Here is a 16,286-nt window from a genome sequence, read left to right on the forward strand (position 1 = left end):
AGTGTTTTTGTTGATTAGTTGTCAGTTCTTTGGATACAGTTAGGACAGCTTTCAGTTAATATAACTATTGGTACTTGCCTACTTTTTAATAGTGTTTTAATCTTTCATACACTTTATTTTTATATTTTTGTAGGCCTACATTGCTATAAATTGATTTCACAAAATATTTAATATATTTGTTTTTGCCATAACGATTGCATCTGCCTAAAAGACCCTTTTGTTTATCTGTTAGTTTACTAGTCATTAGTGTGTCTTTTCTATTTTCTTGTTTATTGTATAGGGTTAGTTTATTTAGTCGTGTCTCTTTGGACTGTTTATCTTCATCGCCAAGAGCGTATATCTCAACCTCCTCGGTAGTTCTTCGTGAAAGTACTGCCGTAAAGCGTTCCCTTTGTCCCTGACCCTTTGGACACACATTTTTAAGTGATTCAAACCAAACATTTCATCCATATTTTGACAAAAGGGAATTTTCTTTTACAAAGGCCGGGATTCAGACAGGGAACCTTATAGAATTGTTAAATTATACAAATGCTCTATTCATTTCAATCTTTACTTTTCACACCCTTTCATTGACTGACAGGTTGACGTTAAACTCATTTGCATTCTCATATAATTGAATTCAAGGGCTGAAGCCAGAGCTAGGAACAACAGGAAAAGACTGCATTGCACAATGGTACAACATACCCCACGTTAATACACACACGTGTCCAAACGAGGCTGTTTTGACAAGTTTCCACAATGAAAAGAATTGGTGGACTGAAAAGCAAAACATGCATGAGAGAGACGGGCAATTTTTTTTTATTAACTCTGGCAGTGGGGTAGGTACAGCACGAATATCGATGCCGATTAATGACTAACGCTATAAAAACATACACGGTGTAGTCTTCGCATCACCGCGTAGAAAACGGTCTGACGGGCGGGCTATCGGTGTAATTTTCTCGGCGGCCGATTTGTGGCTCTGGGCGGTAGTCGATAGATCACCGAGACGGAAAGATCACAGCTTTAGTGGCTCGGGTTGTCCCTAAGAGTTTACCACCGATCACCTGCCTTTTCTATTATAGTCTCCACTGATGAACCCCGTAACCCGGTCTCTCACCAACCACGAAACGGCTCCAATATACCAGGCCGGAATTAAATCACATCAGGACCCACTGTCCGCAGTTGGAAACCCCGCTGCAGAAATCGAAACGGGACACTAATTCTCTTGCCCGTCCGTCGTGGAGGTTGAAGTTTATATTATTTCTGCCTTACCATACCGCGTTTTCCCGTTTTTACGCTTGGGTTTGCAGCAATCTCCGGACGCCTCGTTGGACGCGAAAAGTGAACATTGGCAACAAGATGGATCCAGATTTTCTAATAATATTGGGTTTGAAGTACGATTGGTGATATTGGGTTTGAAGTAAGTCCAATGGAGGATGAAGGGGTTTCTCGCCCGTACAAACGCAGCGGGTGTCAGACAGGTGAAAATTGGCGATACCGCGGCCATTTTTTCCAAAGTTTTTTTTTTAAATTTACATTTTTGTTGAAGGTCATGCACGGTGGGGGTTGACGGGGAAGACACCGAAAATGGACGGTAGATACAACCCCTTTGTTGTTAATATGAACTTCTTGATGTTTATTCATAATGATCTGAGGTGATGAATTCTCTACTTTGTAAAACGTGTAAATAACAGCCCAAGTCTCAGCGAAATAAGATTCCGTATCGGTCAGTATTTTGTAGATGTCATTTCAACTGCAATGCAACTACAAAAAGACTTCGAGAAGAAATAAGGTGACCGTAAATGTAATGTGCCCTCCTATATAGTCCCGATTGGTACTTTTAAAAATTCCTACTAAGCCATCAGGGAACCAGTGTCAATCACGCTTATAATAGGCGTGGTCATCTTGATTTTACTCCATTCAAACTCATAACCAAATTGAGGTTGAACGAAATAATAGTCTGGTGCCATGCACAATGAATGTAAGCATTCATTACTGTTATTGAAAACAGGGGAACATGACCAAGATGGTGACGTCGCAAAGGTCTATAGCTGGGCCCATTGAGCTGCTTAATCGCAAAAACTAGCTAAGCACAAACAAAGTATGCTTATTAGAATATTACCAGCCAACGTAGCGTGTTACAGTCTTTGACTGGTTTGCTTTTTTTTGCTAAGCGGAACTTGTTAAGCACTTAATACTTGCTGCTTATGCATTGTACTGAGAGACAGTTTCGTAAGCATACAACGTGTTCTGCTTAGTGCTTTATGATTTTGGGCCATGGTACTTTGGCTTGGAAACATTTTTTATTAGAACATTTTTTCCTGCTTGTAAACAATTTGCTGCGCTTCAATACTGCCTATTACTTCATAAAGCTCAAGCAGCGTCTGCTTAGGAATTTTCTGCTTAGCAAAAATAAGCAGGATACCGGTCACAAATGGTACATGAGCAAAGATATATTTAGCTGGTAAACTTATTCTGGAACTTTTTTGTTGTGATAATATAGTTCTATGAATTTGGGCCCAGATCTTACAATGGACATCTCCCCCAAGTCCTCTGTCAGATTTCCCTTACACCAAATTAATTACAGCACTGATTTCAGCTCGATGAAAGGGGGCAGCTTGACTACGTCAACTTCAGCACTCGGTCACAAACTGATGTGCACCGAGTAGATGCTGATGAAGATTGATGAAAATAGTCCTCCTCATTGAAAGTCTTTATAAATTATTCTCGTCATAACTCCCTGAGGCAGTACGGCCGCGTCAGACGGCCAAAGACGCGTGCTGGTGGTAAGCACGATATGTCTCGACCTGCTTGTTAGGTTTTTCTAAACAGTTGACACTCTGATCACTACGAAAGCGTATTGCAGTCACATGAATAAAAGAAGCATCTATCCATGTACGAACACAATAACCTGTGGTGTACGTACACAATAACTTATCGTGTATGTACACTATAAGTTTGAGGTTTTTTTTCTTTTCTGTGGCGGTAATATGCTTCCGTACATCAGGGTGAAGACGAAAGTGAAATTAAGTTCATTCTTTGGACCTGAGAAATTTCGAATGATACGTTTAAAAGAAGTCCAAGTCCCTGTGAATATTCCTCGGTAGAAAACGCATGACACCACCCACAAATCAATCCATCCTATCAAGTCAATAGTCTGAGAGTAGATGTTTGAAGCAGTGGTATATGGATAGAAAGACACTGTAAGTCGATGAGTAGTAAACATGCATGTTTACAACCATGTTTGCTTCTCTTTTGACAGGGACGTTGGCTCTGGAAAAAAAAATGGTTATGGTTGTACCCGGACGCTTACTAGTAGTTACTTCCTACTATTCATCAGTAACCTCAGAGCACGCTTCCTCCATGCTTAGAGTAAACAGAGATGGAGGGGGGGGGGGTCATTAGGTACCAATAATTTACTGTAGTATGCAAGCCTGAAGAAAAGCTCAAAATTAAGTGGTGCGGTTTTTTAAGTTTTAATATTTACTAGGAAAGTATAAGAATATGAGTGCTACCATTTAGAAGTCCGGTTAAAAACTCCGTCGGACTACCTTTTTGGACCGCAGCTAGCTCAATAGCTTCACATCTCTAAAAAGGAAACCACTTCTTCCGTGTGGCAACTTTAACTTCTCTGATGTGTTAAAAAGTCAGTATGTCCAAACAAGCACAATGACAACAGTGTTTCGGTCCAACTAGTCGTAACGTAATACAAAACTTTAAAAGGCAGCTGCGCGAAACGGTTTTCCTTAGAGAGTGTTATTACAACGCGGACGTCACACGACTGATGATGTGACTAAAAAGACTCTCTACCCACAACTTCTTTAATTCAGGTTTCCCACTTGTGTCTATTTCGTACCCGGTTAATATACCGAGTCAAACATAGTTCCATTGACGTCCGTACATGCAATATGGATTGTGTTCAGCGAGGGGAAAGGGTTCGATACGGGAGGCATATGGCTGAGATGGAGCAGCCTGAGTCCTGATTGCAACTTCCATCTTGTTCGGGGTAATCAGGCTTGATCGGAAACAAGCCGGAGTTTTTCTTGGCTGACGTGTGAGGTCAGGTGAGCGGTAGCAATTAACCAGCGATCACGACTCCCTATGCTGTCTGTCTCTAGCCTCTCCATCTCAGCCTTCTGTATAGGCACATGGAGATGGATAGTTGGACGGGCCAATTTCGGTTATATAGAGTCCCCCCGTACCGACCTATACTCGGCACTGCTTGGCTTGGCTTGCCGATAAGGATGCAACCTTGACTGTGTGCAGCGATCGGTGATCACCCCTAGTCCGTCTCTCACGCAACAAATCGGGCATTCACCGTGATATGAAATTGAAACACTTGAATTGACCGGGTCTCCGCGGCATTAATATCGCCAGCAAAGTAGCACTGTTTTCCTTACTGCATCAGTTAACACACTCGCAATCACCAAGGCCAGTGTCATCAGTAGATGGAAAATCACAGAGGCGGGAACTTAAACAACACATGTTGCAAGACAGTTTCAACTTTCGCGCCATTTTTCGAAGAAGAAAAAAAAATAAAACCACTCAGTATTCATTGAGTGCAGAACACGATGAGTAAATTGCACTCCCATACTTTTGAATTGTTGTTAGTTTACATAGAAAATCAAGCTAGTAATATAAAGTGATACCATGGAGGAACACACCCAATTAACCGACTATTCATCTAAGAACGTAGAAATACCCGAAGACGCCTTCAGCCTAAAGAGAGAAGTTTCACACTTTGCATTATTAAGTGCATTTTCGATTTGCCTTTTTTCCTCGTGCTGTTCTTGGCCTAAATTGCTCTCTGCCCTACTTGAAACCCCGATAGTTATTTTTGTGGATCACACTATGACATAAGTAAAGATCGATTGTACTGGGGCTTCATTTAGAAAAGATAAACCTTGGTCGCACAATGATATTTGTGAAATTTGGCAGCGTTCTACAGATATTGAAAAGTTTAACCTATCTAATTAAAATCTCTCCCACAAAGGTATCAATGGAAGAGACTGTCGAATCATAAATGCTTTCGCCGTGCATTGTTCCATTTCTAAGCGGGCCCTACGCGCCGAGCTGTCGTGATGAGCTGGTCGGCCTTGGGCAGGACACTTTGGACATTTTGAGTATTATTTCAAACATCATACAGGCTACACATGAAAGCCCTGACAAATGTCCTTGCGCAAACAAGGGCCCAACTGGCTCTTGTCACAATGTGGAAAGGACCATGTTGCACACTGAGTCGGGGCTGACTTTCCTGAGGGATGATTACTACTGGCTGTGGTGGACAGACTGAGCACTTTAACTCGTTCTCCTTTACTTGTTCTCTGTGCCTACTCGACCTTGGGTATGGCTAATATTAACGGTAGAGGCAAATCCATCTTTGCTAAGTCCCCTCACGGTAGTATCTACTCATTTTTTTGTTTGGTCACTAAAATGGCTCGGTGGCTTAACGGCTCGGGGATGCGGCAATTAGCGACCGTTTAGTCCTTCAATTAGGCTTGCCTGACGTATCCCTGATTGAATTTGACATTGTCTGTGTCAATTATCCGGTATCAGCTGTCGTCTATTGCGGTATTAATTATCCAACCTATTTGCAGGGTTCTAACACAGACATCATCGGGCAGAGGTTTTTACGAGGATGCATGTTTCTATATAACCAACATGAAATTTGAGTGGCAGGTCTCGCATGGCATATCGTTGGACTGATCAAGTGCTTGAGACGGCGCTGGTCGGCAGCGGGTATGGAGGTAGCCGAGGCAATCTCGCTTCAAATGTTACGTAACCTTGCAAAGAGACGCTCTTTGAAAAAGCCTGCATGGGGGTTTACCGGCAGGGTAAGGGGAATCCATGGCGAGAGAGAAATCAGCCTGCCCATCATCACTCTATGCTATTACGCTAACCCCAGCTGCGTTCATCTTGTGTGAATGGGTAACTAAATACAACTTGATGAGATACCATTTGACTGCAATCACGAATGGAAAATGAGGTCACTTATCACAGAGGGGTGATCGCCAGGCAATCGTGTTCTTTCCTTTGGCAAGAAACAGTGGGGAGGTTTGCTCAAGCATTATTGCCTTAACTATCTTTAAGTGTGGAGCGATTCGGGGGCATAATGAAGATGAACTCGTCTTAAATGACGACAGAATAAGCGAATGGTAGTTGACATGCAAACTTAACTTCGGTTCAATGGGCTACATGCAATATAATACTTTTCAAGTACTTATGTTGATGAAGTACGAGACTCCATCCAGGACCTAAAGCATCTACTCTCTCGTAGCCGAGTTGAGATGTTCTCTTCTGTGCACCCTACATGTGTAAAATGCGTTTCCAAAGACGCACGGTTGCATTCCGATTTCTGAGAGCGCTTTATTCGACGATTGTATTGTCGTCTGATCGCTGCTCGGTATTATTGAAATACAGGGTCAGCCTTCCATTCGTAATTATTGATCGTAATCTTTAAGAATGGTTAGACAAAATTATCCACTGTTTTGTTTGAGTCGCCACTTTAATTTCATTGCCCTAAATGTATGCACATTATTTGCTCTCAACGTAGATAAAATAACAATGAAAAGACATACAAATATAACCTGTGACGTCACTTTTTTTTTACAGAGCCACATGGCCTGGTCTTGCAATGGGGTCAATTTGTACACAGCTCAATGAGACAGACTTCAAATCTTATATTTTATAGAAACACACTGTCTGAATTTTTCAAGCTTTGATACAAAGAATGTGAGAAAATCTCAAAAATGTACATCTCTCCTTATTTAGTCCAGTGTCTAGAAAATAGAATCTTGCCTACCAGAAAGGTCATGTGATGTAAACGGTTGTTTTTTGTTAGCAAAGGTTACGTTTCCTGAAAGACACTGGACACTATTGGTAATTGGCAAAGACCAGTCTTCCCCCTCGGTGTATCTCAACATATACATAAAATAAAAAACATGTGAAAATGTTAGCTCAAATTGGTCGTTGAATTGCGAGAGAATAAAGGAAGAAAACACGCCATTGTTGCACAAGTTGTGTGCTTTCAGAATATGCTTGATTTTGAGACCTCAACATTTAATTTTGAAGTCTCGAAATTAAATTAAAATATTTTAGTGAGAAATTGCTTCTTTCTCTAAAAACTACGTTTCTTCAGGGGGGCTATTTCCCACTGATGTTTCATACTATCAGCAGCTCCCCATTACTTGTTACCAAGTAAGCTTTTATGCTAATAATTATTTTGAGTAATTACCAATAATGTCCACTTCCTTTAAATAGTGTTTGTATAACTAACATAAGTTTCATATTAAAAACATTGTTTTATATTGGCAAAGTTTGAATATTGTGCCAGTTATTTGAAGAAGAAACATGGCCGTCAAATATTAAAAGGCAATGATGGTACCTGCACAGTGGCGTAGAGTGGGATGACAGGAGAGTGCAACCTTCATTGGAACTGTCCAACATTCCAAGAATACAACACAAATTCAAATGCATTTAGCGTTAATATTTTGAAGAAATTAACAACGTTGTTTTCAATTGTTTATAGATAGTTGTTGTTCTCAAAATAATCCATAAGGGATATAAAACCATTATGCTTATTACGTAAATACCTCTTTTGTTGAAACGTAGCTACTTGTTTATTGTTTTTCAAACAGTGAATATTTTAATTGCCATCAATTGATATGCTGCCTAATTGTAAACGAGCTCAGTAATGAGCTAAAACTGTACATGTAATTGTCTCTGAAATGGACTATGCTGTTTTGTCTAAAATGCTATTCGTTGTCGCGTTATTTGTAGCTGCATTCGATGTGTTTGGTGGGACAGGGATCTGACAAATTTAACTAAAAGGGTAAAGGTATGGACATTTAAGCAAGAAGTGAGGAAAAAAAATTGAAGCCAAATTACAACGAAATGGCAAATACCGATGTAAGGGAAGACAAAGGGAGACCTGTGAGTAGACCTCACAAATGTTTAAGAATTATCTTAACTATGAATCAAGCTTAATTGCTAAGCAAAGTGTGATGTCACAATACACATCAACTATGGTCATCTTAAGATGAATCTTGATGCTTTGAGAAAGTGAGCCTCAAGGGTCAAAGGACGGAGAGACGAGTTGGTGAGGAGAACACGACCAGCAGCATGGATTGGAAGGAGATAAACCATGGAACAGAGCGCATACTTGATAGGGGGTCTTGTCATGTGTTGTGTAACGCATGTAAAAGAACCCAGTGCACTTATCGAAAAAAGAAGGGGTTCGCCCCGGTGTTCCTGGTTATGGCTGCTTAATGCGCCGTAGCACCTTGTAAACCCTTATAAGTGCTACATATTTGGGTCTCAGAATCCACCACTGCAATAACCTATCTTTCTGAAAGTTTGTATATACTCAGCGCCTTGAGTACCTTGTTTGGTAGATACGTGCGCTATATAAGACTTCGATATTATTATATATTATTATTGTCCTACAAGTGAGACTATACACGCTTACAGTGAAGATGGTGGTGCTTGTATTTTGAACATATGAACGAAAAATTCAACCAGATAACGATTTCGAATAGCAATATTCAATTCAAACCACATTTATTTCCATACTTCATGAAAACAGCACATAATACCCAAACACCTATAATTTTTAAAGAAGTATTAACGAACAAAGATGCAAAGCTCTTTTACAGGGCAGAGAGTAACGTAACAATAATTAAATCCACATTCTAAACTTGCAGAGTAATAATACTTCAAATCTTTCTTCTCTCTTTTTTTTTTTTTTATTTATTTTTTTTTTACAAATGAATGGATAGTTTCGTTGACTTTAATGCGCAAATATTCAAATCGCATGAAACATAGTGTGGAAAAAAAAGACATACACATGTTTACAAAGTGTCAATATTAACAAGGCAGGGAGCATGCGTTTGGGATCGTGACCTCATCGTGCGCAATGCGGAAGTTGGTGTGACATTTCACTGAATAGGGGGATTTGATAGAAATGATGGATTGATACAAGCATAGAAACATCATCACCAGCTAAACTAATGATGCATTACCCATCCGTATTTTACCGCCACAAATAAAAAGAGGAACCTCGCTCCAATTCCGCGCGAATTCCACGGAAATTCGTGCTTTAAGTGCAGAATGCATTTGCAGCGTAGCGAGACCTTTAGTTTTTCAGTCCCAGTCGTAAAGATCTTCGGGGTTCGTCTAAATTTCCTCTATTATGACTGCACGGCGGTCTGCCTGCTCCTCCCACCCAATTACCCGTTGGCAGACCTGATGACACACACTCCCCAAGCTCCTAGAGACGAGAACGGTGTTGATGGCTCTTCTGTCCATATTTTGTATTAACAATCATTGTCGATGTCTTTGACCCGTGGCGTGTTTTTTCCCCAGCCACCATAAAAGCGTTGGCCGACTTTGGGCACTGATGGGGCGGCCGCCGTGTTGTGTGATGGTTGAGTGTGTTGCACGGTAGTTTGCGCTATCTTGTGATCATCAATCATTCTAGATTCACAAGACGCTGGTGGTGGTAGTGGTTTCGAGGCGTTGTGGCACATTTCTTACGGGTCCTCATTATACCATTTCTCTTTATCTCCTTGTCTCATCTCAAACTCCATCTCAATTTGCCTCTTGTTCATTTCGCTCGGTCTTTCTTGAAGACTCCTCTTAAGCCTTTTGCGGTTTCTAGTCGAACTTGGTGCTCTAGATTTAAGGAAAACAAAGTGTATACAGAGTTTGTTATTATCAACGGGGTGATTGGTGTCGAGCTGGAAAGATCAATGAATCAAGCTCACACCAGTACAATTCCCCTGGAGAAATGTCTCCCTGAAACACAGTGAAAGTTGAGGAAATGGAACTTAAAACACCGGATATACCACGGTGTAAGCATACTTCCACAGTAACAATCCGTTATTGACATACACAAACACCCGAACATTATTTCTCAAAAAATGTGACCATCGGTGAATATAATTGTGTTTTAATTGGAAGCTATTAAGGAATGGGAATGTATAGCTTTTACAAACCTTTTTAAAGAGTTACGCGGTGGGCGTGTTGTTAAATATCAGTGCACACTTCTAGTCTAAAGGTACTGTTCTAATTATATCCGATTATCTTTCACCCGCGAAAGGACTAAACCCATTTTCATGGATCTGCTTACGGTGTTTTTACCAACACCGTAAGCAAATAATCGGCGCTTACGGAACCGTATTTCAGGGGTTAGCATGGAACTTTTGCTGGTACGCGTGCGCAATCCAGCATCTCTTACATACACAGCTAGTGCAGAAACATCGGCGCTTGCACAATAAGCGGAGAGTTGTATTCGTAAGAGCGAATTTTGGCGGTAGACAAAGCCATGAAAGTGGGACCCGTTCGCTCCCTAAGGCCGCACCCGTTCTAACGGCTTCGGCAGCAGTCACGACTGGATCACTGAAAAGACACACTATTTAATGTCAGTGCAGCCAACGACAGCAGCCGTAGCCAATGTTAGCTTTCTTCGGATACGTCAAAATGCGCATGATCGTCGCGCAAAGGATTCTGGGTGGCCATCCGCGTTCAAGCAACATCAGCAACCATCTAATCAGTGTGCGGATTTTGAAGCAATGCGGTTCACAAATATAAAACACGGCGTATAGTTTCTATAAAACGGTTTCCATCTTGGCAGCTTTGTTTATTGTTTAACTGTATTCAGTTTCCCAATATGCATTGCGGTATATTTTTAAGATGCCGCTTGTGCTTAAAGGATGTTATGGCTCTGACTGTTGTGGCCGTGGCTGACCTGTTGATACAAGGATGTTATGCCTCTAATCCTTCAACGCATGTTGACCTGGCAACCAAGCCCGCAGCCGTATCCACTATATCGAACGGGACTAGAGTTTAGCTTTTGATGAAACACTAAGATGGTCGCACCATGAACAAGTTCCATAATTCCTTATTGACAAAACTCAATGCATGCTACATTAAAAAGTATACATACATGTACATAGTTGTACATAGTTAATTCCTAGTTATTAATTTATTATTTGCTTTTAAATTATATTGTTTTTGTATAATGTAATGCACTTTAGATTTGTTAAATTTCTATGTTTTGTTTAATTCTCACAAATAGTTCTTTTCCAACAAGAGTAGGATGGAATAAACGCTTATTGAATTGAATTGAATTAAATTATTCAAGTCCTGCATGTCTGTATATGTACATTATGACGCGCCTGTCTCCTATAATGTAGCCAATAGCCGCTGTCGAATAGACTCGTGCACCCAGTCCTCTCGTACGATGTGCCAAGTCATCTTTAGATAAAAACAATTAAAAACAACAGTTTAAAAAGCACGGTTTAAGATCATTAGCAAAAGCTTTAATATGGACTGCACGTACAATGTAATCACCATTATAACGAGTAGCTATCATTGTAATTATCATTATTGGTTAAGACAACAGATTGAGAAATATTAGTTTATTGGCTACAGTGAAAAGTTTAATTGTGCCTGCTGCTAGTATTGGGCTGCACATTAAATAAGATGCCACTATAGAGAAAGGATGACACTAATGGTCAACAAATCCCCCCGTCCAGAGTATAAGACCCTCGGGAATGGGAAATGTGGCGATGTGTTGAATCACTTTGGGTGATAAGCTGCTGCTGCTACCTGCTACTGATTTTGCTGGTATACTGCTGCTGCAGTTGCTGCTATTGTTTCTGCTATTGTTGTTACTAGTGTTGCTGTGCTGCTGATGTTGTTTATTGTTGTTGTTGCTATACGCTGTTGTTGCTGCTGCTACATACTGCTGATACTGCTGCTGCTATTGCTGCTGCTATTGCTGCTGATATCGCTGTTGCTGCTGGCTGCTGCTACTACTGCTGCTGTTGTTGTTGTGGTTGCTATTTAGTTGTTGTTGTTGCTGCTGCTGCTATTGCTGCTGCCGCTGCTACTACTACTACTACTACTGCTGCTGATGTTATTGTTGTTTGCTGCTGCTATTGCTGCTGCCGCTACTACTACTACTGCTGCTGCTGATGTTATTGTTGCTGCTGCTGCTGCTATTGCTGCTGATATCACTGCTGCTATTACTGCTGCTGCCGCTACTACTGCTGCTTCTGTTGTTGTGGTTGCTGTTACTACTGCAGCTGTTTTTCTGATGTTACTGCTGCTGCTGCTGTTGGTGCTGCTTGTTTTGTTAGCTGTTGTTGATGTTGCTGCTGCTCCTTGCTTTCTATTGTTATTATATATTGTTCTTGTTTGAAATCCGAAATAACGTTGGGGAGTTTTTGCTTGTGCAATATTATATTTTTATCTTCTTCTTTTTTCGGCGGGGGGGGGGGGGCTGGCTGTTCTTTCTTCTTCTTTTTTTGCTGTCGCCAATCATGGTCCTTGTGTACTTAATACTAACGATCTGACGAAGTTGTGAAACTTTGGAGAAGAGCTATAATTATCTTAATACATGACAAGTCTAAATCTCTAGACGCCATCAACGCAACAAAAGCCAAACCCATCTGCCATCTTATTTCGGCCTCTGTGTTAATACAAAAAAAATGTTGTAATTTACAGAATTCCCTTAATGCTATATCTTCATGTTTTTAACTTGGATATCCATTACCTAGAAAACACAGATTCAATTGACTCCATGAGTGTTTTATGTCTGTAGGTTTCCGTTGTTCCTTAATTCGATTGTCAATGAGAACAGCATTAAAACTTCAGCCCCTCTAAACATCAGTAAACAAAGGGAAGGTTTCTTTGCGCTTCGATAAGTGAATAGAATCTTTAATTACACAATGAGCGCTCGCGGCAAATGGGGCCAACATTTTGATAGTAAAAATTATATCTTGATTATCAGCAATTTGTTCTTTGCTCAGTCGTATTGTGAATTACATCCATTTGCTTTTAGAGGTTGTCGAGTCTTGATGATCACTGCTTAAAATGATGTTAAGAGATCGACCATAAACGGATAATACCAACATGTCTTTCACATCTGCTCATGCGAATCAGGGCCGAGTAATCGGCCAGCAATTAGTAGCACAACTCCAAAGCGTAATGGCGCACGAAATGTGTCAGCCGGGGAAGAGGAAAAAGATAAACTCTAATATTGAGTTAGGGAATGAAATGGGATTTGAACTCATTTCGGCATCTTTACAGCTGTAATGAAGCATCCACGTAGTCGGGTGTCAAATCTGACGCTGCTTTATTATCTCCGTTCATTCCGAGGCCACTCGTCGGTTCGTTCACCATCATCATCTCCCCAGCCGCCCCGGTAAAGCCTCACCATACTCTGGGCGACTTGTCATTAACGGGCTGGGGCGGCTTGCTTGTTTCTTGTTATAGCTAGCGCCCATCACTGGATAACCACGTGAAGAGAGCAAATCATATCAAGACAAAACAAAACAAAAATCCCCACTGAAGATGTGAGTGCCCGGGGGCTTGTAGAATTGTCGGGATTGGGGAAAGCGGGAAACTTAACCCTTTTTGTTCCGTGTTCATAACCGTGATTACAGCGCCCCGGTGAGGATTCCGTCTCGACGGAGAACGAAGAAACTCACAGTCATTGCAAATGTTGTGGCGTGTTTGTTTGTAATTTGGCATCCTAGCAAGTTACCCGGTCCGTCCCTACTGTGCAACACACGGCCCCAGCCTCTGTCGTCTGCCATGATTCTATAATGAAACCAGTAAACCCGGGAGACAAGTCCACTCGCTATTATCAAACTAAAAAAAGGGGGAGAAGAAAGAAAATCTAAGCACTGATATTATTCTAGCCTGCGCAAAGTGATGGAGGCTTGGTGAAAGCGAGAGGAGAAGATCGCGCGCTTACTGCCGACCGCCTTCGGACATCAGGAAATAAGGCAGTGATTACAACATACTCGCTGGATTACATGTTCCTTGTGAGGAGTGTGTTTCCATGGTTAGTCGCGCCATTTTCCCCCTCGGGGCCGGGGCTCAATGATCGAATACGGAGCCCGTGGCTGAGACAGCGATAATCGCACTACTGTACGAGCTACGATGGGGCTGGCCCCTACTATCCAATGATCCAGCTCCCATGTGTTAATAGAAAAACACACGGTATTACGAGAGAAGTGAAGGAGCTCCGTTCACTGACGAGGTGCACTGGGGGGCCTGCCGTGATTTGTCAACAAAGTTTGAATCGGGAACTGGGACACGAAACAGGGGATGATCAACCCTGTCAAAACAACACAGACAAAATGACTTCACAATTATGTAAATCGTGGCACCGTTGAGAGACGTTCTCATATACTAGACGCACCGGGTGACTCTTTGAATAGAACCATTCGGCGTCGTGATATTTGAACAAATTCACGCCAGAAAAAATATTAAGTGCTATGAAGAAATGGAGCCAGCAAGTGTATGGCCGTCATGACATTAGGTCTACATTATGACATGTTAAATTAAAGGCAGTGGACACTATTGGTAACTGTCAAAGACCAGTCTTCTCACTTGGTGTATCTCAACATATGCATAAAATAACAAACATGTGAAAATTTGAACTCAATCGGTCATCGGAGTTGCAAGATAGTAATGAAATAAATAAAAACCTTGTCACACGAAGTTGTGTGCTTTCAGATTATTGATTTCGAGACCTCAAATTCTAAATCTGAGGTCTCGAAATCAAATTCGCTGAAAATTACTTCTTTCTCGAAAACTATGGCACTTCAGAGGGAGCTGTTTCTGACAACGTTTTATACCATCAACCTCTTCCCATTACTCGTCACCAAGAAAGGTCTTATGCCAATAACTATTTTGAGTAATTACCAATAGTGTCCACTACCTTTAACTCAATGTGCTCTCTGTCAAAAGACCACAACCGACTGCTTGAAAAAAATTGTATGAAGAACCGAAAGAAAGTGCTCAGATTCGAAAGAACTTGCTCAAAATAAAATGCTTTAAAGCCATTGGATCCTTTCGGTAAACAGTGTTGTCCAAGGCCCACACTTTGTGTTCCACAACTTCTATATCAAATAACAAAGAGTCGGGAGAACCCAACGGAAAAACCCACCCTTGTTTCCGCGCGTTTCGCCGTGTCATGACATGTGTTTAAAATAAATCCGTAATTCTCGTTAACGAGAATTTATATTGTTTTGCTGTTTTCTCAAAAAGTAAAGCATTTCATGGAATAATATTTCAAGAGAAGTCTTTCACCATTGCCCTCTGTAAACCGTGTAAGTTATTTGTAAATCTGTGAACTTTTATTTTTTTTCTGAACCGAAAGGGTCTAATGGCTTTAAGGAAATTCTAGAAAGAAAGTTCTCAATAGAAAACGTTTGAACACCAAACCACATTGTGGTATGTCGAGCGCTGTAGTCAGGAAGGAAAAACAGTATCACCTTAAATGCTGTGGACACTATTGGTAATTACTCAAAATAATTATCACCATAAAACCTTACTTGGTAACGAGTAATGGGGAGAGGTTGATAGTATAAAACATAGTGAGAAACGGCTCCCTTTGAAGTGACGTAGTTTTCGAGAAAGATTTTCCAAGAGTTTGATTTCGAGACCTCAAGTTTAGAATTTGAGGTCTCGAAATCAAACATCTAAAAGCACACAGCTTCGTGTGACAAGGGTGTTTTTTTCTTCTTACTTATCTCGCATCCGACGACCAATCGAGCTCAAATTTTCACAGGTTTGTTATTTTATGCATATGTTGAGATACACCAAGTGAGAAGACTGGTCTTTGACAATTACCAATAGTGTCCACTGTCTTTAAGTCCGACAATTTTTTCTTTTAAAATTGACAAAACTTATTGAAACATAAATCAGCACCATTCATTCAATCAAACATGTTATGCAATGAAGCAACTTGAACTTAAGCGAAGATTTAAGTTTAGTTTTCCGAAACATACTGGATCCGTAGGCCTACTTAGTAATTGGCTATAGAACATAAAAATCAAAATCCTGAGATATAAACACACGATCTTACGGAAAGTAATATTAAAGTTCATCAAGACATTTTGACAAAATATACCACTTGGTTGATGGATATAGAGCTGAAGTTGTAATCATTAATATGTCAGATTCTGTCACAAATTATTGCTATAAATAACACGTCAATTTTAGTTTGCGCAAGCTGCTGAATATCGCCATTAAATGATGACCCATTTAATATCACTTAGTTTTCCCCTTACATCAATAGTTCTGTATTGTCACCATCGCCTTATGCAACGTGCATTAGTACCCATCCTCAATAATTTAACGCAATGCTTTGGATCTGCTGAAGAAGAGATCACTTTTAACCCAATTCATTTCCCTCCAATGCCATCGAAACGTCTGCTTGCTGAGTGGTGTGGTATTAAAGAAAAAGTTGACTGGTACCCTGGTTCTGCATAACACGCCTCAACACG

The 16,286-nt window shown here is 40.8% G+C and overlaps 1 protein-coding gene across 1 annotated transcript; it reads right to left on the reverse strand.

Annotated features, from left to right (window-relative positions):
* Positions 1 to 9,509: 9,509 nt before the first annotated feature.
* LOC117295925 (antifreeze protein Maxi-like) lies at positions 9,510 to 13,167 on the reverse strand. Its single transcript, XM_033778725.1, has 4 exons — positions 13,073 to 13,167; positions 11,859 to 12,154; positions 11,145 to 11,235; positions 9,510 to 9,651 (listed from the first exon to the last, which is right to left on the reverse strand). Exons 1-4 carry the CDS (start codon positions 13,165 to 13,167, stop codon positions 9,510 to 9,512), a joined length of 624 nt encoding a protein of 207 aa, XP_033634616.1.
* Between the last annotated feature and the right edge of the window lie 3,119 nt (positions 13,168 to 16,286).

The sequence above is a fragment of the Asterias rubens genome, chromosome 1 (genome assembly GCF_902459465.1).
Source record: "Asterias rubens chromosome 1, eAstRub1.3, whole genome shotgun sequence".
Lineage (NCBI taxonomy): Eukaryota > Metazoa > Echinodermata > Asteroidea > Forcipulatida > Asteriidae > Asterias > Asterias rubens.

Excerpts from the sequence above, each read along its gene's own strand:
- LOC117295925 (XM_033778725.1), bottom strand. The coding sequence starts at position 13,167 with ATGGTGAACGAACCGACGAGTGGCCTCGGAATGAACGGAGATAATAAA. Across the intron at positions 12,155-13,072 it reads GTGGATGCTTCATTACAGCT|AAAGCAAGGAGCAGCAGCAA; the intron begins GTAAAGATGCCG and ends TAATAACAATAG. Across the intron at positions 9,652-11,144 it reads GGAGACAGGCGCGTCATAAT|AGCACCAAGTTCGACTAGAA; the intron begins GTACATATACAG and ends CCTTAAATCTAG.